Consider the following 27,168-nt stretch of genomic DNA (forward strand, 5'->3'; position numbering starts at 1 on the left):
TTGGCATACCAGCACAATCACAACTGCATTTAAACCTCTACCACTAACGTAGATGGCCAGTTTCTGAGTCTTGTCAACTTCATTATATTAACAGAAGTAGAGCATAGAAAATAATGTTTCCGTCCATTTCATCGTCATAAAGATGATTGCAATTATACAATTTTATTGCTTGAGCTTTATCTGTCTTTGTAGCTTTTTTTCATCGTAATAAAATAAATGTGCTTTTAACCAGTTTAAGCTTTATCTCCATAACACATTATTGAAGTTCATTGATAACAAGATATTGTGACGTCACTCACCTTGATATAATCTGTCTCTGGAATTTTGTGTCCGTTCATAATATAAATCATATTTGATCATCTAAAATAGTTGTATAAATTTGCTTTTATACTGTTCCATTCTTTACCAACGGGGATCTTTTTTTAGATCAAATGGTAAAGTTTTGTGTATTTATGTTTATATATATTTTATACATAAAAAATAATTACACAATTTATTTCAAGTGATATTTTTATATTATTAGAATGTTGATATAATGTTACTCATAATCAGTGTTGGGTAAGTTACTCTGAAAAAGTAATTAATTACTAGTTACTAATTACATATTCAATAGTGTAATTAGATTACTGTACAAATTACTCTCTCCAAAAAGTATTTAATTACTTATTACTTTCAATATCCTACATCAACCTTGATTTGTTAAGTGATTCAAGGATAGACATGAAACGGCTCTTAATTCAAATAAATAATATAAAACTACATAAAGTGGTATTATTAACTAGGGAAATGTTATTAAATTACAGTAACTAATTACTTAGTAACTAGTTACACCCAAAACTGCTCATAATGTCTTAGTTTGGGGAAAGGAAGTGGTGTTGTTGGTTCTGCAGCTGATGTGCTCTGCAAGAACCAAACATCAGGAAACGCTCGTGAGGACTTGCTACTTGTTTGTAATCTGCTTTTGGTAAAATATGAAAATAAAAAAGTGCTTTTTAAATGCACAATTCGTTGTGACACGTTTCAGAAAAATCTTTTCATAGGCAACAGTAAACAGAGAACAACAGTCTTTCTCATGCTGGGGTTCATCATTTATTAGATGAGGTCAGACTGGGTCTTAACATTCAAGATTTATTTTCATTAACAATAAATATAGCTTTACAAAATGAAATGGGACAATTATTTGGCAATTACATTACACCACATAAAAAGTTTTCACATGCACACACACCAAAACTTACAAAACCACCAGAGCAGCGAGAGACATCTCTCGTGGAAGTTACATTCTCTGTTGGAAAAGATCAGTGTTTGACTGGATTAGCAAAATTACAAGTCTGTGTTTAAGTGAGTGTTTTTTATTGTGTTTGTGTGTGACTGTACAATGTGTCAAACTCTTATGTAGCACAAACATTATGTTTCACAAACACAAATGTCATTCCAGAAGCCAGATATGTGCAGTTTATTAACGTTGTTCTTCATGCGGATGGGAGAAAAATGAGATCCTTACAGTACACCAAATAATCCTCAGAGGTTTAAAGAATATAAACCTGTATTGTCAGTAAAGGTGTGACCCTGCGCAAACATTCCTTTTCCAGAGAAGCATAATGACTTTACAAAAGTCCTGCCGTAGCATTAACCTTCTTCTATATCCCCTCCCTTCTGTTCTCGGCTCATCTCAAATGTGCAAACTTTAGAAAGTCCCTGTTTGCGATAGCTAAAGTTGAAATCCTTCATGCCAACAGCGTGTTAGGACTGTATGGAAGCAGCGATTTGAAAAACACAAGTGCTTATAGTGCAAAAGCTCTTCCAAGACTCTACCAAGTCTTTAATGTGACACCGGACACGTATTTGATAAACACTGGACACAGATTGACTCTTGGTACAATCCAGTGCTACCCCGACATCTAGGTGGCATCATTTCCAGGTTACCGGATCAGGAATAAGCGAACAAATGGTAACGTCAACGTGATGTCATTTCCAGCTCCTTATCTACAGGTCGGTCCAACTTGGAGTGTACTGGGGACTTTTAGCCGTTCGTCGCCCCCTAGAGGCGGCTCGGGCCCCCTGCGCTCCTTCCTGAGCTTGTTGGATGCGTTGACACTCTTTAAGATTTTGAGCCCGGACTTCAGCGCTCATGATCCTCTCCACCACACGGATGGGAAACCAGCCTCTCTCTCCATCGTGCAACCTCTCACCCAGAATCCACCCTGAAGAAAAATAAAGTGATAAGCAATTTACATTTAGAGAAAGGAATAACAGGAAGGGCATGTCACAAAAAAAAGTGTTGGCAGGAAACACTTATAAAAATAAATGTGCTAAATAATGACATAGAAGAACCATTTTTGGCTGCATGGTTCTATAAAGACCACAGAAATTAATCACGGAAGTTTTACAAAAGTTTCATTATAGACTGAAAACATTTGTTTTATGGCAAGCAAGTTTTTGTAGCGCCTTTATTTTGAAGGGATTCAATTTTTGAAATTTGTAGATGTGTTAAAAGTTGCAGTGTTGAATAGTATAGACAATAGTCAACACAACTGTGTGTTGTATACTTTTGTATATTACAAAGGTAAAATGAAAGTGAACCCAGAGCATTTAAGTATACTTCAAGTTCATTTTATTAAAGGAGTAGTTCACTTCAAAATTGGACTTTCCATAGTCATTTCTTATTCCTACCGTGGAATGTCAATGGGGGCAAATTGTGAAGTGAACTACTCCTTTACGCATACTTCTGCAAAGTTAAAGTATATTCATTAAGTATACTTAATGTAGTAGGTAAAAGTAATAGTGTATTTTGTAAATGTGCTATTTCTGTACAACTAGGACTGAACTGGCCCGCTTCTTAGTTTATAAAAGTGTACTTTAAAGTATATTTTTAGGAAGTACATCAAAATGTCAACTTCATTTGTAGTTAAAATTAGTACACTTGAATAAATGTCTTATAGGTGATAATATGCGTTTGTGATCTCACCGTCATCTGTACACTCCAGAATGTGAAGCACATCGGCCATTTCTACAGAGAGCTCATCCGGTTCCTGTGAGGAGTACGACTGAATACACTGTACCTGAGGAGAATCTGACACACACCAACACACACAAGAAATCACATCCTGCAGATAAACATGATCAAACACACACAACTAATGTCAAAATGGAGTGATGCATTGCTTTTGTTTTGTGAAGTTTTAAAACAGACCTGGTTGGTGAGCACTGGTCGAGAGGAATCTTGTGCGGCGGTTTGGAGTCAAAGCGTAGATCCAGCGCAGTTTGTCGCTCCTGCAAACATTCAGAGCACCATTAGTACTTCACAACGCAAACGTGTCTCTGTATCTCTGTGGTGTGGACATTATCCTCACATGCTTTCAGACTTGAGCATGTAGCTGACTTCTCTCTCTTCCTGATTCTCCAGTAGTTTCAGCACAAATGTGCAGGCCAGCATCTGACCCTGATCCTCCAGATCTTCTGTCCTCAACATGGAGCGACTGCTGGAGTCCAGAACCTGGTACTTCTCTCCACTGACACACACATACGGAAATATGACAAATAAATACACGAAAGGCAAACGTGGCAATTCGCAAAAACCTGGACTAGGACTAGTAATGTTATCTGTCTTTTAGGTGTGTAGTGTAAACACTGTCAGGAAAACCTGTATGACTTTCTTCTGCGAAACACAAAGATACTTTAAATAACCAAACAACACTGGACCCCCATTGACTTCCATGGTATGGACACAAAACGTACTGTGTTTCACAGAAGAAAGAGTCATATGACAGATTCTTTCGTGAACTAGCCCTTTAATTGTAAATGTTCTGTGAAGTGAAGTGTAATGCAGACCTGGAGTTGCGTTTGGTGATGAGCAGCAGGTTATTGAAGAGAAACAGGTAAATGGGCTGGTAAAGTCTGCGGCTGCGCATGGTCCTAGTGCTCTTGGGTCCTGACATCAGCTGGACTTCACCCTTCCTCAGAAGCCAGCGTGAATGTGAAATCACAGGCACTGACTGTGAACAACAGATGATCACGTTATGAACTTATACAGATTAAAAAAAGTGATGTATTGTCATGTCATGTCTGAGGAGTAACACTACAGATAGAAAAGTAAAAATACACAAAAAGAAAACAGGACTTTCTCTCTGTTAAAGGAATAGGAGACTTGAACGTGTAATGTCGTTACATATTCTTTCAAAACTGTATGACTTCTATTCTTTGCAAAGACATTCACATCAAAGACATGACAGATGCATTATATGCTTGCTTTAAAATCTCATTTGCATTTATTTAAATATGTTTCACCAAAAGGCATCAAACCAGAACTGACGACAATGACCACAAATGCCATTTCAGCTCATACTGACTAAATGTGAAACAAAGAGGACGTTTTTCACTCAATAATGGAAGAAACGGCAGTCACATACAGCTTAAAAACGTGTATACTATATACTTTTATATAATACAAACCTACTACTGTTATGGCATGTTAACAATGTTTTATTTAGTCATTTTTGGAGCTTGTGGAAAAATAGTATTTTGCATGTTAGGTAAAGTCTTTGAAAACCATATGGGTTTGATGACAGGCCATGAAGCTAAAGGATGACAGATCGTTCATTTTGTGTGAATTATTCCTTGAAGAAAAGGGAGAGAGAATTTGTTTTGTGGTAATGACTCAACTTTAAAGGGATTGTTCACTGAGAAATAAAGATGTGTTCATCACTTACTCATCTGATGTCATGTCAAACCTGTATGACCAAATCTTCTGCGGAACACAAAAGAAGATATTTTGAAGAATGTTGGTAACCAAACAACATTGGCCCCCATTGACCTCCACTGTAAACCACTGAGACATTTCTCAAAATATCTTCATTTGTGTTCCACAGAAAAAAAGAGTCACATACAGTTTTTTTGGTGAACTATCCCTTTAATACATTAGTGTTATTTTGTGTGTTCTCTTTGGCATTGTACCTTTGACTTGAATTCAAGTGTTTTCTCAATGCTGATCAGCTCCTCAGTACGACTCATCTTCCTCACTCCTTCATTACACTCCTTCACGATCTGAAAGCCAAAAACACATCTGTTATCACAGGATATCCCACATCTAATCTTAGCAGAAGATAATTATACTCATTTCAGATTAACCCAAATCCTAACCTTGAAATACATTCTTGGTATTTTTAGTAAAACAAAATTGACTTTTTTTGCCCATTTCTGAATGTGATTCTTGTGGGAACGTCCTTGGTTCTTCAGGTTTCACTGTACTTAAGGGCATGTTGTCATTACAATTAGAAAAACACGCTCCCACACACGAGAACAAGTCAGACGGAAAAACACATCCAGAATCAGATGATCAGATGAATCATCAGGAAAAAAAACTTAGGAACTGGCCCTTGTTTTTGCTTTAGGACATCAATGAGATGAAATGGAGATTGCATTGCTTGCTTTAGATACTGTAAAAAAAAAAATACGGCACAAAAAATGCAACAAACTGTGCTTAGATTTGCAAAGTCTGCAAGCTAAGATTTTTGAAGATCTCAATATTAACTCAAATACTTCTCATCAAATTTACCCAAATACAGATTAATTTACCTCTACAATCTACATTCATTTTACACCTCCAAACTCTTCAAGGGTTTGAACAATTGTCTACATGTTTCATTTTTATTTCTACCTAGCAGTTGTAAGAGGAAACGTCCGAGACTACACTGATACGTAAATGAAAACAACTGAGAACTAAAAAGCCATGCATTAATTAAGTAAATTAGAAGGAAATGAATGTAGCTGTCATTAACATCTAAGCCCTTCCATTTTGGCGGTTTAAGACCTGCCATAGAAACTGCCAAATTCAAGTGAAGACTTTAATGGTTCAGGTGAAAAATATTCATGTTTCTGCACTCGGGTTACATAATTCCACAACACAAGAATGCAGCAATAATTACTTGAAGATGTTAAGAAAACAATTAAACAAACAGAAGTATTCTACCAAACAGCTATCAAAGTGACGTCTTGGGCGTTTCTCGGGCGAGAAGAGGTGTGGCATGGTAACCTTGGTACTGATGACAGCTGGGTAAGGTGTGCCTGCCAGGTGCAAGTCTTGAGACATGCTAACAGCAAGACTTACAACCACACCCTGAAATAAACACACACACACACACACACACACACACACACACACACACACACACACACACACACACACACACACACACACACACACACACACACACACACACACACACACACACCTTACCCTTTCCAACTCCTGATGTGCCAGTATCGCAGACTTCTCTCTTTCTGAATTCTCCTCCACCTTCTTGAGAATATTCTGGAACATAAAGCATCTTTATACATTTCAGAACAATAATAGTCATTATTTTTTATACATTATTTTTGATTGGCTAATGCTTTCCCTGTGCCCATTTTCCCAGATATTCGATTGGCTGAAGCTTACCTGAACAAGTAGTTTGAGCCGTGTGATTCGCTGGAAGGGAAGAATGAGGAAGGACGTGAAAGAGAGGCCCTTCACCTTTGGTTGATTCTCCAGGATGGACATATTCTCCCGGAAAAGAGAATTTTCTTGTCTAAGGAAACATAAAAACACATGTTCACATACGAGCCTGTCCATTTAAAACAAACATAAACAAACACAAAGAGTCTTAATATAATTATTCATGCTTTTTCAACCCGTGAGCAACACCCTATCAACTGCGTGACAACACACGAACACAAGGGTATCCACCTAAAACACCCCGAGCATCACAGAAGCGATGTAGAAATACAGCAACTGCAGTAGTAAAAAAATAAACAAGTACACAAATGCATTAATGCATTGTTATATTTTGTTGCATGGGTTTTTGTGCTTCATGTAATTGACCTTTTCACATTCCCTACACAGTCAGTCTCCTATGCACAAACATCTTGCCATGTGATGCTGCTTTGCATATGCAAATTACCTGTTAGGTTACAATGACCTGAGCCATGTCATAATCATAAATCCTCACAATAAATCACTATTACTGGTCAAAGGTCGGATATTTCTTTTATCACACTGCCCATTGCGGTGTGGGATGCAATATATTACTTGCAGTACAATGGCACCTATTTTGGCAAATGTAGTATGCATTCTGCACAGTACACAAACTATATAACACGCAAATCGTCGCCCTGGGATTATAAGGTTCTAAATGACAATTGTGTCACATATTCTTATTCTGTGACTTATTCACATTCTGTGATGTTTTTTCTTTACTTTTTTTTAGAAAACAAAACGATTTATCTACAGAGCCAAATGGCATGCAAAAACTGTGAAGCTTGTTATCTCAAAACTGCTCAGAATACAGACAGAACCTTATAATTCCAAGATGACGAAATAGTAAGAGTAGTAAATCAATCTGATATTAAGAACATCAAAGTGTGAATTGTGTGCAGTTCACCTATTCCTCCAGCAGGCGGCCTGTCAGTAAAGCTTCAATTCTTCAGACAGCACCATTTCCATTATACAACTTATTCTTCAAATGTTCATTACACCGCTTAATTTAAACAGAAAACAGATCTAATTATTATCAATATAATTAGCATTTAGTGGGATATCGCCGCTAGCACAACATAAACCGAAATGCACTGAACTAGGTCACAGAACAACCCGAAAGACATTACTGAACGTGCAGAGACACTCAAGATGTGCCTTACACACTTCACCCTAACCTAGATCTACACAAACGTGTGTGGTGTGCTAAACAAAGCATCTTTATTTGTGTCGCGCAAACTACACGACACAAGACTTATAGGCCTCGGTCTAAACTCCTCAAACCCATGAGCAGAAAGTCCCAAGGGTTTGATACGGCTTACAAACACACACGAACAAACAAGTGCAAGCATCTGAACACACGAGTCTGTAGGGTGGAACCCAAGGATACACAAAACGGCGAAAGCGCTAATCATGAATGTAGCTGATTTACAACTCATCCGTTGTGCCGTCATCCATCTTTGTAGGGTCACTTGGACCCCACAACATAGAGACACACACACACACACAAACACAAGGACCAGCGTACACATAACACGATGACAAAATATTCATGCTTAGGTAAATGATGTATAAAGCGTTACATTCACAAAGTATAGAGAACCGTGTGCGTGGGAAGATTGCATATGACACGTCTGTGTTTTGTTGTTGATCCTCATCTGAGCCACACCCACCAGTCAAGTCAAGTCACTGTGTGGTATTTATTTACAAAAGACATCACATTGGACGTCACGCGTGTCAGTTATGACACCAACAAGGAATTGTTCTCATGTTAATGTATCAATAAGAATTATCATCAGGTTTATGCAGGGTTAACTTTGAAGTGCTCGGTCGACAGGATGATCTTGCTGGTGAAGCTGGTTTACCGAGGAAGTCTTGCCACACCAAAAAACACAGTCGACTTGAGTATGCAAATGCAGAATCGAATGCTCGGGCCAAACATTGAAAAACGATTATCCCGGCTGTAAACACTTAAGCAGGTAAGATGGTGTCTTACAGTATCCGTCTGTAGTTCTTCTCCTGGTACACCTGGTTGATGACGTAGCTGATGAAGACCTGGAAGTGGTTGACGGCGTGATATTGAACGATGTCACACACTTCTGAGATCAAGATGGACTCTTCGATCCTGTGCTCCAGATCCATGAGGAACCTGAGGGAACCATGACGTCGCCACGGTTAGAAACAGTACATCGGCTTAAGCCTAGCAGTGAATAATGTACAATTATACAAAAAGTGATTCAAAATCAGTCTTCTAATTTAAAGTTTTACAATGTACGGTACAAAAGGAGGTGTGGAAAGGCCGAGCCGAAGTCCTGACTCATATGCATATGAATCATCACATTGGTGGGCGGTTTTGCACAGTTTAAAGCGGGCTGACTGGAATCATATTGCATCAGCAGGTTAATTTTAGCCTATTGGACATAATGAGTATTTTAGTAAATGAGAGGATTATTTTCGCCTGTAAAGGGGGAAGAATGTTTGTAGAATTCTAAAGTATATTTGAAACAAATCGCATATTTGTTTTAAACAGCATATTTGAAAGAATATATTTTCCAAACTGAAATATATATATATATACGTATATTAACCTTTATATTTTACAAAATGTACTTCAGGGGAAAGAAAAACACATTTCCAATATCTGTGCAGACTAAAACCCACTTAATTAAAATAGTGGGATGCAGTATAATATACAGTGTATGAAATATCTTTTAAATAATATTTGAGAAATTACTCCAAATATATAGACAAAAATATATGGTTTTAAATATATATTTCTAGTAAGCATTTTTCTATACAAGTTTATATAAGTTTCATCATAGAGCATATCAAAAAACATTTTTTGCAGAAGTCATTGAGGTCTAGCGACTGTTGCAAAACTATGTCGCTCAGCCTGAGTTTTGAGTTAAAGCATTAAATCAGACAATGGAAAACCACAAGCATAAGAAACTCAAAGCTGACCGCACACCCATCCCTCCAAAACACACCTCTCGCTTGCCTTCATGATGTCCTCAATGTTTGAAAACAGGAAGTGCATGTCTGACTGACTCAAGGTGTTGACAAGAAGAGGGTTGCGGAGAAAATGGGTCTCTAACAGCTCCAGACTTTTGTAGTACGACGCTTCTGAGGTCACCAGCTCAAACATCGCCTACAGAGAGAAAGAGACATAAAATATAAATTGTAAATAAAATGGACATTTTATATCCTGTATATTCTAATTGTTTATATTTCAGACAATTTGTTTATTTACATATACTTTATTTTATATTTCACTCTATATTTTATCCTTTATTTGGACTTCATTTTAATTTCACTTTAATGTTTGTACTTATTGTATGTCTTTTTGATATATGTTTAATGCTTTGTCAATAAGAACACGCAATCATGCCAATAAAGAGAGAGAGAGAGAAATGCAAATGCTTCTAATGTTTACCTGCTTCAAAAAATCTTTAACTTTTTCCATTTTAAAGAGAAATTTACATTAACATTTAGTCATTTAGCAGACGCTTTTATCCAAAGCGACCTACAAAGTAGGGGAAACAATAGAAGCAATTTGTGCAACAAAAGAACAACAATACATAGGTGCAGTACAACTGGTCTCAGTCAGCCTACCACAGCATAAGAAGCTAAGAAGAAATTGATTTTGAGGATACCAAGGCTCTGAGATGAAGTGATTATACAGTATGTGCTTCTGTAGAAGCCACACGTCTATTTAAAATTCAATAAAAATAGTTGCTACCATGGAAACGCAATTGCCACCCACTTCCTCAAAGGTAAGGTCTGATGTGAAAATGTCTGTCATCCTACACTCTCAGACTACTTCAGTACTGTATATATTTGACTTCTTTGACAATAAACTTCAGATTACATTGCTTTTTTGAAGTTATATTTGAGGGATTTTACGCCTTTAATCAGACGGTACAGTAGAGAATAGACAGGAAGTCATTGCGAGAAGACAGGGGCGCAGGATCGGCGAAGGATCACCGAGTACAAAATTCGAACATGGGTCGTCGTGAGCGCACTGGTGCTATGTGTCAGCGCACTAACCACAAGGCTATCTGCGCCAACAAGATTACATTGCTTTTGAACTTGACACTGACAAATGACAATAATTGAAGGGATAGTTCACATTCATGTCAATTTAAACCTGTATGTCAAAAGAAGATATTTTGAAGAACGTTGGTAACCAAACAATATTGGACCTCCTCGACTTAATTAAACACTGCTGTCAAAGTTGACAAGCTCTTTTTAATACTTTCATTGCCTAAATATTTGCAAAACCCAAACATGAAGGGTGACCGATAGCAATGATTTACGAAAAACTAGGGCTGTCAAACGATTAATCACGACTCATCACATCCAGAATAAAAGTTTGTGTTTACATAATATACAGTATGTCTATGTACTGTGCATATTTATTTTGTATTTATAAATGCATACATGTGTATATATTTAGAAAATATTTACATGTTTATTTATTTATATTTACCCATAATTTAAACTACAAATAAACGTTTATACATTTTAAAAATATTTTTCTTTAATATATGCATGCGTGTATGTTTGTATTAATACAAAATTATGATGAACAGTACACAGACAAATATTATGTAAACACAAACTTTTATTCTGCATGTGATTAATCGGGATTAATCGTTTGACAGCCCCTCAAAAAAGTCAAATAATAAAAAAGGAGATACAATGTTTCAGTCTGACAGCAACGAAATACATTTTTTTGTATTGGGCGAACTATCGTTTTAATATCTGTAATCATGTCAGAGCTTTTAATTGTTTTTCATGCACATATTTATTTAGTAACTTAAAGGCGGGGTAGCCGATTTCCGAATTACGCTTTAGACAACTGAGTCGGGCCGAGTACCAAAACAACCTTGTAGCCAATCAGCAGTAAGGCGCACAGTGCACAGGACGGACATTAGCCGAGCCGAGCGCTGACGAAAGCGAAAGATGGGGGTAGGGGTGTGTTTGTTTGGTGATTTGACCATCAACAACGGCTCAGAGAAATCGGACACCCCGCCTTTAATAAGTAGTCTTGTACCTTTGTGTTTCTGTCTGATTTGATCTTAAAATCAAACCTTGTGATTGTGATTCATCTCAGAGCAGGCTGTGTTGCCATTTCATGGCTTACGACTCTAAGATTTTTTTTAAACCCATATAGAGAAACTAAATAGTAAACATGCTTTCGAAAGCAAAGGCCACTGAAAAAGCCCTGAAGTCTATTGTGGAGTCTTCAACAGCGTGTCTTACCTCCTGCACAATGATCTCTTTTGGTTCCAGTGTTTGCAGTAGTCCACTATCCTTCACGGCCTCCAGGTTTTGCCAGAGGCTCAGTGAATGCGAACTGTTCCTGAGCTGCAGCTGTAACGCAGGCGCAGCCACGACCCCTGACCCTGCAGCGGGAAGCCCATCTCTCTGTCGCCTCTGCTCGATCTCCTGCTGCTTAGAAGTGTCACGGTACTCCTGGTACAAAACATCTGGACGGACAAACACATTACAGCAAACATGAAATGATGTTAGTTTCTCTCAGCAAAACGTTCAATTTTGGTTTTGAGATGAACTTTTCCTTCAAACAAACTATAATACTAAGCAAGAAGGGTTGTAGCATGCCATATGGACTCAAGGCATCCCACTATAGAGTTACAAATCAAATCCGTCACAACACTCCAGTCGAGCTAAAGCAACCACGTTTTGTCCTCTAACAAACTAAAAATCCATAAACACGATCTGCTGATCTGAAATGACCTTCTGGACCCTTCACCTCCCCGAGCGCCACCTGATAACAACACAACACAGGAAACCAGCGCGTGTGTGTGTTAGCTTCTCAAAAGTGTGACTTTGTACGGAGGAAATGTGTTGCGTAATGTCCTGTAGTCGCATTCAACAAGACCTTCAGGTGGGTGTTCGGCACAGTCGCTTATATAACCGAGAGCGTGAGAGGAGGAGAGCGGAACTGAGAAAAACTGAGGATCATGGAGAAGGCATGGAAATAAGAGAGAAACCGATGAATCTGCGGTAAGAACGAGAGAGAAATGAGGCGAATGGAGTTGATATGAAATGATGCGTTGGCGAAGAAAGCGGACGGATAACTCTTGCTGTTATTTCAGCATATATTTAAAAAGGCATCACCCACACAGTGCACCTGCCCTCATCCTACACACAAACACACAAATCCAACATCCATGATGTGAACTAAACTGCAAATAAAGTTGCCTACACAGTTCAACGTTAGGCAAAGAAATCAGCATCTCTCTCTCTTTCTCTGTTTGTGTACTCACCGACGTTCTTCACGATGTTGAGATTGCGGCAAGAATTCTCCACTGCCATCTTGTGCGGACTGTCACCATTCCTCACTATCCTGAATGAGCGGGGAAGGAAAAGCAGGCGTGTGAAAATACAGAACAACTAACAATCAGTGACTGGAAGCGATAAGAGTGTGTGTACCAAAATCAGAACGTGTTACCCCTCACCCACAACACCCTACAGCTGTCGAAGTCCTACTTTTCTTTCTAAATGAGGGAAATATTGGTTCCCGGGCTTTAATTTCAATCTAGCTTTATTACATTTAACCCCGACCGACCCGAATCTGTCAAAACCATCAGCGGCTACGCACAAACACACACATTCCAACATGCAGTAGCAACATTGTGGGCTGATGTAGTACGCAGTATGCATGCACGACCTAAAAGTCTGACAATTTAAGAAGGATTTCTTTGCTTTTATTAAAGCACGCAAGATGATCTTTGGAACGTTCTCGGATAATGCGGAGATAACACGGATCAGCAGGTTTTACACGCACTTGTGAAGTTCATGCCTGTTGATGTCAATGAAGCAAAGGGATGAGATAACAAATCCTGAAATTAACATTTAAGTAAACGTTACGGTTATGAAACATTTTAAACACACTAAAATAAGGTTAACGAATAAAATAAAATATTTTCACAATGGATCTCATATATAGATACACACACAGCACTGATTTACATTACATACACATTAAAACATAAACAGTAAAACTTCAGTAACATAACCTTCTTTGAATGCAATTTATTTATACACTTAAATTGCTTTTAACACTTTGAAAAAAGAATAAATAAACTTTTGCAGCAATTCAGTTTACTGATTTCCCCCAATCTCTCTCTCTCTCTGTTGTCTTACCTCAGTTTGATGTTGTCGGGGTCGGCGGTGTGCATGTCATTGTCCCGCACGGTGCAGGCTCTACTCGTCCGCTCGCTCAGTTCTTCCATGTCTTGTCTACGCGACGAATCCCCTGGCGTCGCCAAAGGAGACCGAGACCGAGCTCCTCCCAATACAGCACTTCCGTTGCTTGGCAACGAGATTCCAGAGCGAGAAGGTGGACTGATAAAGATGTATAAATATTGGTAATCTTTAAATAATGAGAGATTTGAAGAACTGTACTTGAACTATTCGATTCACACTAGCGAAACCTCCTCAACAAACACACTCGCATAAATAAACAAACACTCTGGATATTGTTGACCACATGCACAGAATCACAGCCAAACACAAAGTCACCCACACACACTCATTTCTCAGCCCTTCCACCCACCCACACCCACACACACACACACACGCGCACACACACGCACACACACACACACACACACACACACACACACACGCACACACACCCACACCCACCCACACCCGCACACGCACACACGCACACACACCCACACACACGCACACACACACGCACACACACGCACCACTACACACTGCGCACACACACGCACACTACACGCGCACACACGCGCACACAGCCGCGCACACGCGCGCAACACGAACGCCAACACACCACGCACACACACACACACACACACACACACACACACACACACACACACACACACACGCACACAGACACACACAGACAGACACACACAGACACACACACATTCTCTCATTCCAAGTAACTGATACCATACAAATCTTACATGGACTCAAATATCACACCGCACAATAACTCACAAACGCCTATACACACAATGCCTAGCAAACACAAAGATAAATACAAATACAGATAGAATGATAGATTTGACACTGAAATAAGAATACAGTGTTTCATAATGCTGTGCAAAGGGGAATTCACGAGCAGGTGCGCTTTGTGTGCTGTAGTCCAAAAAATCTGGTTCACATTGTTGTATTACGGAAATGAAATGAGTCATATGCACATTTTTATCATAATGAAGGTTATCATGATTGAAGCTTATTTTACATTCATAGCTAGTCCCCCCTAAATGTTTTCATTTCAGGGCAGGGTTCGTCCGTGGACATCACAATGATGCACAAACAATCTCTGGTATGTTTTTGTCAAGATATCAAAGCAAATGTGTGTACTCACTGTTGCGTTCTGGGAGAGAGAGGAGATTTATACACCATAGAGGGGCTGAGCCTGTTGGAGGAGGCGGGGTGAACTGCTGGGTTTGGAGGGGCGGGGCCTAATGGAGAAAAGGGGAGGGGTTCACTTAATAAGAATTTATAAACAAAAACATCTTTGACACGCGAGCGGAATAGAACATAATTACACAGAAATGATGTGTTAATGAAACGTGTATCAGAACTACACATTTCTTGACAGAGACGTGTCATTGGCTACAAAGAACAAAACAAAAAAATACAATTAAGAAGGAATTTGTCTGATACTTGGACTTTAATACAGACAAAATAATGTACTGATCATTCCCTTGTTACCACACACAAATGAAAGACACACACACACACAAACACAGAGAACCCATTGTGCGGTCTGAAACGTTGTGGGCACAGGAATGTGTGCCGAGGGCCTCGGATGAAACTTGCAGTAATTGTGTTTGTGTCTCCGCTGAAAAAAATGTTTGTCCATGAATATCAATCCTCTGCAAATTCTGAAGTCACAGTGACAATAGGCACATGTGAAATGCTTCATTAACTCCATACTCACTTGGAATACGCCAGTGGCACACGGTAGGGTGCAGTGTAGTGTGCATAGCCTGTGAGTGCACTATTAAATCAGGAAGATCCCAAAGCATGTTTGTCATTGTCCTTAGATAAATATTGACCCATGTGTCAATACAACTGTGTTTTACATTCGACAGACAGGAATGCAGAATTTTTGTGGCTATACGAAATCCATCAAGGGTGCTTTCCAACAGCCTGATTTGACCAAACTACCACACCGGTTGTATTAAGGTCAAGAGTAATACCATAAAACCACACGGATTGTTTGAAGATAAGTGTGCTATTAACTTTCAAATCAATCTTACTTTTGCAGTACAAATTGATGTATATATGCATTTAATAATATACAGAAAATATCAACTTAACTGAACAAATTTACCCTGACCGATGTCAGGTGGTATGAGGTCGAGAGTTTAGTAGAATCCTTCAGGAATGACGAATGGATGGGTCATGTTTTACCACAATAACGTTTTTACAAGTTTTGCATTTTATGGTTGGTTAATAATTTGCTTTAAACCCAAATTTAAATAGTGTCACCAGACCCAGAGAGGCATAAAAACAGTAAAATGTGGTCGTTTTGCAGCAGTCGCCTACAATTGGAAATGCTTTAAAAAGTTTTAGCTAGTCGAAGAAAGCCGTATGCTTAACAGTCTTAAATTTAACGCTTTAGCATATGCTCTACAAAAGCTCGGGAGTGTTTTATTGGTGTGTGGACTTTATGAATAAAAACATATTGACAATTAAAGATTAACATTTTGTCAGAAACAATTGTTTCCTGGTCCACATAAGTCCTTAGCGTGTGTCTATTGTGTGTCTGTGTGTGTAAGGTTACTTTTCTGTATAGATGTATGATGTACAGTAAGACTGAGGGATTACCATACAGACTGTACATACAGTAAGTCATGAGGCGTTTTAAAACCCCAGACATATTCAGTTTTATCATTAAAGCAGAACCGGCTGCAAACCCCACTGCCTGGCAACCAAACACACACACTTTTCACACATCCATGCAAAACTGTCAGAGTATAAAAAAGACGTGAGAAATTCCAGAAAAGCACATCTTCACACAAACACTATACACTCACATGCACACACACAACAGTCACACAAATGTGCAACAAGTACACAACACAAAATTTGCGTGCAAAGCGTGACTTATTAAAAAATCTCCCTTGTACTATTTTACTTAAATATACTAGAATAGCATAATACAGTATGATAATAACAATTTTGAAGCACCACAAAAACCATACAGCGTTCAACCAGCAAGAGCGCAGTGCATTCTGGGTATTGCCTACAGCTGGGAATATATGTCAAGTCAAATGTTGAGTTTAAAAAGTGTCAAACATCGCACGTACACCTCACATCCACAACAGCTTGGCGACAAATTTTGGTAGGGCATGCACCACTCGCATTTTCTTTCAAATGTTCCGTTTTTTCATTTTATATTTATTCTTCATATATATACAGTATATTATTAAATGTATACTTTATTATTATTCCATAAATATTAATAGAAATATATTAAGGTGTGCTTGTTGGTAGTTTAGACGAAACATGAAAACTGGAGTGAGTCTATTGAACAACTTTTTCAGAGCTTGATTTGTTTTGTTTTTTTAAGCCAAAAGAAACCGCTTTTGCTGGAAAAACAGGTGAGGTATTATTATACGCAAACATTAATTGTGTCAAATATGCTGGAATTTCGGAGTATGCAACAGTGGCATACCACAAGCTATTAGGTGAAGGACTTCACACAGCTTTAGATTTAATGTTTTAATGGTTGATGAAAGAACCATTAGCTGCACACCTGCTGTAACAAAGACTTTTCTGTATTTCCAAAATATCTAATGTAAACACGTTCAATAAAATATATTAATAAAATGCTTTACATAATTGTCTACTTTCTAGACGGTGACAGGTGGTATTAGGACATTCTTGTTATAGTGCAGGATGAGTCAAAAACCTGTATATGACTCTTTGTTCTGTGGAACACAAAAGAAAATATTTTAAGAAATGTCTCGGTGAGTTCCCGCAACGGAAGTCAATAGGGGCCAATGCTGTTTGGTTACCAACATTCCTCAAAATATCTTCTTTTGTGTTCTGCAAAATAAAGAAAATCATACAGGTTTTGAACGACATGATAATGAGTAAATGTTGAAAGACGTTTCATTTTTGGGTGAACTAATCCTTTGACCTTTAAAGAAGAACATTAGTCGGCCTATACAGATGAATTAAAAGCTAGCAGACACGGACTAAAAGCCGCAAAATTGGGATTTCATAGTATATCTAAACATGTGACATTTTTCCCCTTCTGTTGCAAGAGATCAAAGTGTACTCAAAAACAGAGTCATCGAGATGATAATATTTAACTGGTCATGTGATACTAACATGGCGTCCACCATGAGAATCCTCCACGTTGGCTAGAAAAAAAGCTGTTTTCTCTAGACCCCTGCTCATTTGAGTAGATATAATTTTAAACATTTGTCAGGTTTTTTGTATTTTCAACCACCTTGTTTTCAAAATCCCAATAAACCCCAAAACACTGAAGGCCATGAAGACTTATTAAGGAATATCCTGGGCCAAAGTCAAATGTTTTCAGTAAAATGTCAAAACTGTCAAATCTTTCTAACACTTTCTAAGTCGTAATGGTTCTTTAAATCATATCTCTATTCTTAAAAAAGCATCACCAGGGGCACAGCAAAATGTCATTTCGTATAGTCTTTCGAATAATACCAAAACACTGGCACAGTAATGCAAATAAACCCAAGGGACATATAGATGCTTAGACACCTATAAGAAGACACAGACGCACACGTGCACAATTCTGAGAACAATTAAACATACAGTGAACAATTAAACCAGTTTCTCGAGTTTCGACTGCTTTGCAGTTCACCGCAGGGGAAAATCATGTGCTCTCCTTTCTCTCTCAACAAATCACTACCACTTGTTTGAGCAATCCATAAGTGTGTATGAACTATTGAAAACCTCAAAACAATAACTAAACTAAACAAAGTAAATCATAAACTAGAGTAAAACGTAAATAAAATACGCAGAAACCAATCTGGCCCACAAATGTCTAAACAAAGGAGTGTATACGTTGCTAGTAATTGAATAGTAATGCATTTTATTCTTCTAGTTTAGCCTTCTGTTAAGTTTTTGTTTTAGTTTACTTAAACAGACCAGCGATAATACAATTAAGGACAAGTAATTCCATTGAGCCAAGCTTCACAAACCATAACAAACTATGTTTTCAACACACAGAAACAATACTCCACTGTTTAGACCCACTACATTCATATGGGTTTCAGTGGCTTTAATCACCAGTAAATCCTCATGCGAAATGCTGTGAAATCTCTAAACATTCGTCAATCAAATACACTTTTTCAAACAAACACATAAGATCCATACAAATCCAAGACAGAGAGATGAGTAAAGAAAGCAGAAAGTTGTGTTCTCACTTTGTGCTTGTTCTGAAGTTGCAGCCAACCTCGTTCTTCTCATTGAGCGGTAAAACCGTGAGTTCCTGCGAATTGGAGATCTGCCGTGTAACGTTTCCTCATCGTCGTCTTCTTCATCCGGACTGGGCGGGTGGGCCGCAGGTGTCCGACTTCTGGGGGAGGCTTCCTGAGGCCGTCTCCCTCTGAACAGGGCTGTCATCCTCATGGCGATGCTCTCAGACATCAGCTATCAGAGACGAGATCCAGACGTTCATAGAATAATCCCCATCAGACAAACGCTGCAGGGATTCCTATTCAAATTCAATCCCACAGTCAGTGTTATGCGCTCCTACTTTTTTCTCCTTGTCTTTTTTCCTCGGCCTAGAGGGAAGGCGTGTTGCTATTATCTCCTAACTTTGGCAGGTTCCATGGCTTTGTGATCCAAAACTGTTGCTTGTCTCTCTCTCTCTCTCTCTCTCTCTCTCTCTCTCTGAATCTTCTCCTATCTTTTCGCAAACCTGTCCTCCGGCCCTCAGAGTCAAAGTTCTCCCTCCTCCCTTTCATTCATTCTCGCCCGCCCAGGTCCCCGGTAACCCGCCCTCTTTTCTTTCCGTCACACTGCCTTACCCTGTTCTGCCTGAGCGCAATTCTGAGCTCTACGTGTCGTGTGTGTGTGTATAGAACAGGTAGAGTCACTCACCTAAAACAGCAGGTCCTGTATTTTTAGCCGTCTCTATGTTGCTATGAACTCGGACACCTCGCCCATTCTGTCTCATTAACAACAAACAACAAAACGATTTTTCCCGTGCTTAAGATAACTTCTCTGTCAAAAGGCTCTCCATAGCGGCTATCTTTTTCACACAATTTTCAAACTATTTATTATTGTTTGAAGCTTAAATTAAAGTAATACGATTACGTCTAAAATAAAACAATACCATTTGCCAATAGGGAAAGCAAAATAAAGATACATTCCCTGAAAACAAATGTGATCTAAAACAATTTTGTCATTCTTCAAAATACTTGTAATTTCAACCAAAATTTTGTCGCTTTTTGAAACAACAGAAGTGCAAAGTTTGTGGTCCCGTTCTTTGCAACACCCTGTTCTCTGCGGTCAGCTGACTACTGAGATTTAGAAAGTCAGACTCTCCCTCGACCAAAAGCACCCGTCTAATCCCATTGTGCACTCAGCGATTAACACCGATTGACACACATACAAAAGAACAGACGCACACAAGCACATACACATCCGAATGTGGACTGCGCATGCAACCACGCAGATGTAAAGAAGACATGCAACCCTAATGTTTCCTTTAAAGCACGAAATAAAAACATTACATCCTGCCTCAGGCTACCTGTCACAATACACAAAACAGATACGCCTCTTTCTATTACCTCGCTAGGTCAAGGATAAGTATTATATTACAAAATAGAATTGTGGGAGAAAAACGATTATGTGACTTCGGTGTACGTGTAAATTTGCTCAAAAATGTATCAAACCTTTTTAGGACAAAATGGTCAATAAGTAAATTATCCTTATTTTCAGGATGAAATGTGAATTCATTGAACCACCTGAATCTTTTAGTTATATAATGCCAGGGAAAAGAAGGCTGTGCTAATATGAACACAGCACCTCTTATAAATATTACTTGCGAAAACCACATATGCTAACGTTCTGAAAATAAACAATGTCAAGCATTATCTAAATGGTCATCTGCTATGCTATCAAAGTCCAAACAACGTGTTAATATCAGTCGCACCTTCATAACGTTTACTCATTAACGGTGCGTGAAGAAATACTGTTCGAGTTCCTGTTTTGACACAATACTTTGATAAAGCACTTACTTTGTTATCAATACTTTTGGAAGAAAGTGTAACAAAGCAACTAAGATACTGTAACTGGCCAAATAATGGCCAAAGTTTGTATTTACTAGTGTTCACTTGGTTTTTTTTCCACTTGAGTTATCAAAGCAAACCAAGACACTTGCGGTTTGTCGACATCTAGTGGTAATGTTTGCAATAGACAAACTGCACTGCCTGGGTGTGAAAAAGAAAAGAAATGTTGGTTAAAAGAAAGTCACAGTGGGTACTTGGGCTTTACAAATGTTTCACGCTTTCTCTTTCACTTCCTGTGTAAAGTCTCTTCCCAGTTGTCTGTAACAGACATTGTGTTTTGATAGGCTACTATTTAAAAGGCAATACAGATTTATGCAAGTTGTTCCAGTTACAGCCCTGTTGAAAAAACAGCATATGCTGGGTTAGGTATGTTTTGATGCTGGTTTGACCATCTTAAACCAGCAATGGACCAGCACAAACCGGCATCAAAACATACCAAAACAGCCAATACCAATATGCTGTTTTTTCAACAGGGTAGACCATAGACTGCGTTCCCAGACAACAAGAACAGACAATAAAAATGAAACTATATTAGTACCTATTTCCATTTACCTTTAGCTGTTTACGGTTTATACTATTACACAATTCCTGTATGAATGGTGTTTTAGGCCTTACCCAAGTAGGATTTACTAGTGCGTTACTGGTTTGGCCAGATAACATCCCACCGTATAACCACACAGTACAGTCCTACAGAGACTCCGGCTAATCACTTCATATCACTGCTCAAACTACACCACCCGCCATTGTCCTTGGACCTATGTTTTCTTTATTGTACTAACAAAAACGAACCACAAAACGAACTAACCATTGACTGGATAAGAACATCCCAGCTCGCATTTCTACGATGTTTTTTTTATGTAGCAACTTGGAAATCTTGTCAAATGCGCGAAGGAGTGCATTTCGTCACTACAATACAATAATAAAATGCCGTGGAGAAAATCCGCTCACAACGGCGAAACGCTGTAGGATTCCCAGGTGCCAGGTCAGGTCTCATTCCCACAATCCCCCACGAGGCCGTCGCCCGCTCCCCGTCGCTCAAACGTCACCGTCGAAACTGCGTTTCCACCAAAAACCAAAACCAACGTTATTGGAATAAAAAAATTGTGGTTAATTTTCGTAAGGGTTGTGGATGCATTTACCAGTCAAAAGACCTTCCTATGTATTTAATACATAAATATTGAAACTAATTTGTTTTTCTTGCTATAGGTCTATATCAAAAAGTCATTTTTATGAAAACAAATCAAGCAACTTTGCAATTACGTTAAATTTCCAAGGCACCCCGTCATAGAGTGAGCCGTAGGTGAACTGTATACAAAATTATATAATATGACGAATAAAACCGGTTCAGTCCGTGTTAGTCAGTCAATTTAATAACGTTGCTTGTCTAGTTCTCATTTGACTAACAAACAGCACGTGCGTTACAGAGGCTGGTGCGTGAGCGCGCATGTGGGCTACAAAACTCACAAGTGTCAGACTGTTGTACAGCTCAGCTGGTCTGAAGAGGAAACGTCGCGCTCTTATCGCAATATTTCAAGAAATCTTCTTCAGATAACAGCAGGCACCGCCGATTTATACCACTTTTTGAGTTTTGACGGTGGGAATGAACTCCAACTCAAGTAAGTCACCCGCACGCGACGTGCTCGTTTAACGTAAGTTACAATTTAAATAACGAAAACAATCATTTCCGCCGAAATACAGTTATAACCGCAACGTTAAGTGTTTGAACCTGTGTACGAGGCCATTGTTCTCTGTCATTGGTTTTGAATGCGGTGTCTAGTTTCCACAGTTTTACTGTACATACTAAAATATTATTTCATAAATTTTTAGCAAAATTGTTATTTTGCTAAGTGTTTCTTGCTATGGTTGGAGTTATCAATACACGTATTTGTTCATAAATTCGCTATGCGTAGTATTTTATGTATAGGTTTGTATTTTGTTATAACATGCGCCATGGTATCGTGTAAACTTTATGGAACACGTCAAGCTTCCAAAACATTTTGTTTAATAATGAATAATTTAAAGGTTACAGTCAATGCAATTAAAATCTGTTTTACATCGCAACCGACGTGTTTAATAATTTATTTGTACTCTGGAAGAAATGATAAAAAGTCAAAGGGGAACCCCAGGCAGACCACATTTCCATCTTGCCAGGTGCAATGAGAATTTCCAGTGCTGCTGGTGTCTCATACCTCAATACATACCAAGAGAAGATATAAATCAACTTTCACCATACTTGTGGTTCAGCGTGGCATGTTTTATATAGAAAACCGATAGAGCGTCCAACACTAAACCATTAAATTCAGAATCAAACCTTTTTACATTGTAAGGATGTAAGCCTTGTACAGACTACAGACTCTGTTTCTCAGTAATAGTTTGTATTATAAGGAAATAAAAATACACCAGGATATGGTTCTTCCCAGTCTTTAGGTTATTTGCATGTATTTTCAAATAGAAATTGTTTGTTTAGATGGCACATGATAACAGCGACATCTACAGCTCAGGTTTAGTTTCAATTTTAAAAGTTCAATATTACAGTGAAATAAAATGTATAAATATTTATGCATATCAATATTTCTCTATTATATTTTAAGGTGAGACAGGGTATACTCTTGTATACTTTGTTACATGTGTAGTTTCACAACTGTAGATTTTATTTAAAAAATGTAAAAGGTTAGGGGAATCAGAGGTCAATCAGGAGGTAGATTATCCGGCTGTTTGATGCAGTTTGAGTTATTGATCAACTTCTTATGAGTTATAATATGTGATATCCCATAGATTTGCTGATTGCAAAACAACCGCTCATCACACCCACAATTAAATGCAGTTATGTTTGTTGTAAGTTGTTGCATTGCAAATTGTAAATGTGAGCTGAGCGTCTTTCCTAAATGAAACTGGAGCCTTACATTAAAGAACGAGTTTAGTGGTTTAGCCTCATTCGCCCTCTTTGCAGCATGCACCAGGCCATAAATAACTGACATGGTTTGATGTTTGACAATTTCACACTTTTATTTTGCCTGTTTTGGCTGGTTACGTTGTCACGTTTAATAACTTCTGATGTCGTGTGTTGTCAGGTTTGTTCTTTAAATGCGTACTTTACTTTCCCTTGTGTGTTCAAGCAGATTTTGTTTCGTGTGGTGATGTTAGTAGTTGAAGACAAACACTTTGCCCGTGACATTTATTATGCTCAAAGAAAATTAGGCTGAACAATTTGCTAAGAATTCTTGATAGTTGATATAATGTCAAGTTATTTAAATAATTCAAAAAGTCACGACATTAACTTTACTGTAAGAGAATGGAGAATACAAATGTTAAAAGTGACATCTTTCTCTCTTGTTTCTGTCAGCCGATTGTGACAGGGTGTGCTGGGTTCAGTGGTGCGTGTTTGTGCCCATTCTGGTCGCCGGTTTCCCTTTGAACCTGGCCGCTCTGTGGCAGCTCCTCTTCCGTGTTCGGCGTTGGAACGAATCCACGGTTTACCTCGTCAACCTGATGATAAACGACAGCTTGCTGATGTTCTCCCTGCCCTTTAAGATACACGCGTACGAGAGACAGTGGACCCTGGGTCATCCCTTCTGCTCCTGGCTGGAGAGCCTGGTCTACGTCAACATCTACGGCAGCATCATGTTGAGCGTATGCATTGCCGTTGACCGCTACATTGGCCTACAGTTTCCATTCGCCGCCCGCTGTCTGCGATCCCCACGCAAGGCATGTCTTGTGTGTCTGGTCGTATGGATAGGCGTCTTTGCCAGTAGCGTTCCTATATACACGCTTCACGATAGGGACAACAACAAAAGCCACTGTTTTCGGGAATTTTCCAATGGCACATGGAGAAAAAGTGGGATCGTGGTTGCTATGGAGACGGTGTTTTGCAGCAGTGCCGTGGTGATGGTGTTCTGTTCCGTGCGCGTGATGCAGATCTTGAGGGATATGAGGGAACGCAACCCGGGCGATCCCAAACTGCGCAACAACAAAAGCGTAAAGATCGTCCTCAGCAACCTGGTGGTGTTCCTCATATGCTTCATCCCTTACCACATAGCAGCGCCGATATACTTTAAGGCCAAGAACGATTACAAGAATTCACATGACCTGTACGTCCGCCAGCTGCGCTACTTCATTCATATAAGCCTTTGTATAAGCAGTGTGAATTGCTTGGCAGATGGGGCATGCTACTATTTTATTCTCAAGGAGAACCTGGAGTCCGCTCAGCGAGAGAGAAGAATGGCCATACGTGCCAGAGACACACGGATTCGAGAACCAAAGACCCGGAAGAAAAGTGGCGAGTCAAAACTTGGAGACTTATGTTACAGTATGTCGAAAAACACGGAGATGGAAATATGTGTGGATACGGGTTTTACATAAACACTTACAAAAAACCTCAGCGGGCAAAGAAACAAATGCAAGGGTGATTACGCCCAAGGTGACACAGCAAAGGAGGACAGAACAGGCAGTGAGATACACAGACATGAATGGAAATAGAGGGGGATATAGAGCATACTGTACACACAGTGTAGACGATATGCAGCGTAAATACATCTATATACTGCATAAAAGGTTGTTCCAACCAGACGTGTTTGATAGGTTGCACAAAAAATGTTTTACAAAACGTTTTTGTTTAAAAGCAACAACATCTGTTTCCTCAAAGGTTCTGTAAGGAAAATGTCTTTCTTACTTTTTTTATATTCTAAAGAACCTCCAAAGTATGGGAGGCAAATCCTGCCAAATTTAAATAAATAAATTAAACGATGAAAATGAAAACCAGATTGGCAATTTCATTATACACAACTGCGCGCACAATACAGTGGCAAGAAAAAGTATGTGAACCTTTTGGAATCTCATGGTTTTCGGAATAAATTTGTCATAAAATGTGGGTCAAGGGTATTGACAAATAAAATTTGAAAATAAAATGAGAATCAAACTTTACATTTTAATTTGAATTGTGTCAGTATTGCGTGAATATTAATAAAAACCTTTGTAAAAAAATGTTTTTGCAATTTCTGTTTCACATTTGCCTTATCATTTTCATATTGGCAGTCTTGCCTCGAGATTTTAGTGAAAATGACATGTCAAATCACCAATTGCATTTTCTTTTTCAATTTGACAGGGACAACGCATTGTCAGTGTAAAAATTAAAATGAAAATATAATCATTTTATTTTTCATTTTGGCACATATTGTGCACGCAGTTGTGTATAATGAAATTGCTAATGTGGTTTTCATTTTCATCGTTTAATTTATTTATTTAAATTTGGCAGGATTTGCCTCCAATACCAAAGACCCTTTTGTGAAACAGAAATATCACTTCTTCTAAGCGTAAAGCAACGTAAGTGTACGTTGACAACAAAACTAGAAAGTGCATTTTTGAAATGTTTCACGTAGCCTACAGATGACAATGTTGTCAAAACCCTGCACATAACACAAATAAAAAGGCTAAATTGTGCTGTGTTATGCATGCCAAGCCAATAGTTGCCAATGTCACTCTGGTTTTTTTTTTGACGGACTATCACTGGATTGTTTTCAAAAACGTGCACTTGAAAGTTGAAAAGTTAGTTAGTTAGTTAGTGTTGTTGTGTAAATGAACAGCTAAACTGCATAAAAAGATTCCCATGAAAACAGTGTTGTGTAAACTGCCCTTAAATGTCTAATAATGTTCCTATGTTTGTTTAGTCTAATGTCAAACTGACACCTGTTTAAAAGAACTAAGTGTTATTTTATTATCCTTTACAGTAACTGTATGTCACTCAAAATCCCGTGGAATGTGAAAGATCTTATAACTGGTTACTGGTAAAACTTTCTTTAGGTAAAATACATCTGATCACAGGCTGTGAAGTTTAGGTTAAAATGCTTAAAAAAAGTGGATTTAAACTTTGCTAAAACTAAAAACTGTACTAGACTTACACGCCTGATGCTTAAAAACCACCATGATGGCAGAAAGACAAAGTCATGTGCTGTGTTATCTGGTACTGTTTTATCTCATCTCAAAACAATTTGTGCATGACACCCTTGCTGCCAACTGTTGTTTGAACTAACATTTTCAATGTGCTTCTGGACCAGTGTTGTTTACGTCTTCCAAACGATATATATGATGTGAATAAGCCAGCTGAGGTGTCTGAATGGCAGACAAATTAATTGACCAGACAACTTCAACATCTCCAATCATATATAAGAAATAAATAAGAAATAAAATACACTGCACATGTGTTTTAGTTTTTAACAGTACACAAATGTTAGAACCAAGGCAGTGCTTGTACATTTTGCAAAAAGGGGAGGGGAGGTTAATATTTTTGATAAAAGATTATAAATAAAAAATGACCTGCACAGATGAATCATTTATAATAAACACATATTCCATAAG

At 38.4% G+C, this 27,168-nt stretch overlaps 2 protein-coding genes across 3 annotated transcripts; one reads left to right on the forward strand and one right to left on the reverse strand.

Moving 5' to 3' along the window:
• Positions 1-1,047: 1,047 nt before the first annotated feature.
• On the reverse strand, positions 1,048-20,177 carry ngef (neuronal guanine nucleotide exchange factor). 2 transcript variants are annotated; one of them, XM_057351307.1, is made up of 16 exons: positions 19,625-20,177; positions 18,946-19,171; positions 14,892-14,988; positions 13,685-13,885; positions 12,805-12,884; positions 11,777-12,003; positions 9,499-9,659; positions 8,508-8,660; positions 6,437-6,566; positions 6,236-6,310; positions 4,954-5,043; positions 3,832-3,995; positions 3,354-3,512; positions 3,194-3,273; positions 2,969-3,073; positions 1,048-2,204 (listed from the first exon to the last, which is right to left on the reverse strand). In XM_057351307.1, the coding sequence occupies exons 2-16, from the start codon at positions 19,166-19,168 to the stop codon at positions 1,987-1,989; spliced, it is 2,163 nt and encodes a 720-aa protein (XP_057207290.1). In that variant the 5' UTR covers positions 19,169-19,171; positions 19,625-20,177; the 3' UTR covers positions 1,048-1,986. The 2 variants fall into 2 exon arrangements, with proteins under 2 accessions (XP_057207290.1, XP_057207289.1); XM_057351306.1 differs by having other exon boundaries at positions 18,946-19,235.
• Positions 20,178-22,248: 2,071 nt separating this feature from the next.
• gpr55a (G protein-coupled receptor 55a) lies at positions 22,249-27,153 on the forward strand. The gene is made up of 2 exons (XM_057351355.1): positions 22,249-22,433; positions 24,161-27,153. Exons 1-2 carry the CDS (start codon positions 22,418-22,420, stop codon positions 25,174-25,176), a joined length of 1,032 nt encoding a protein of 343 aa, XP_057207338.1. The 5' UTR covers positions 22,249-22,417; the 3' UTR covers positions 25,177-27,153.
• Positions 27,154-27,168: the final 15 nt, after the last annotated feature.

The sequence above is a fragment of the Triplophysa rosa genome, linkage group LG14 (assembly GCF_024868665.1).
Source record: "Triplophysa rosa linkage group LG14, Trosa_1v2, whole genome shotgun sequence".
Lineage (NCBI taxonomy): Eukaryota > Metazoa > Chordata > Actinopteri > Cypriniformes > Nemacheilidae > Triplophysa > Triplophysa rosa.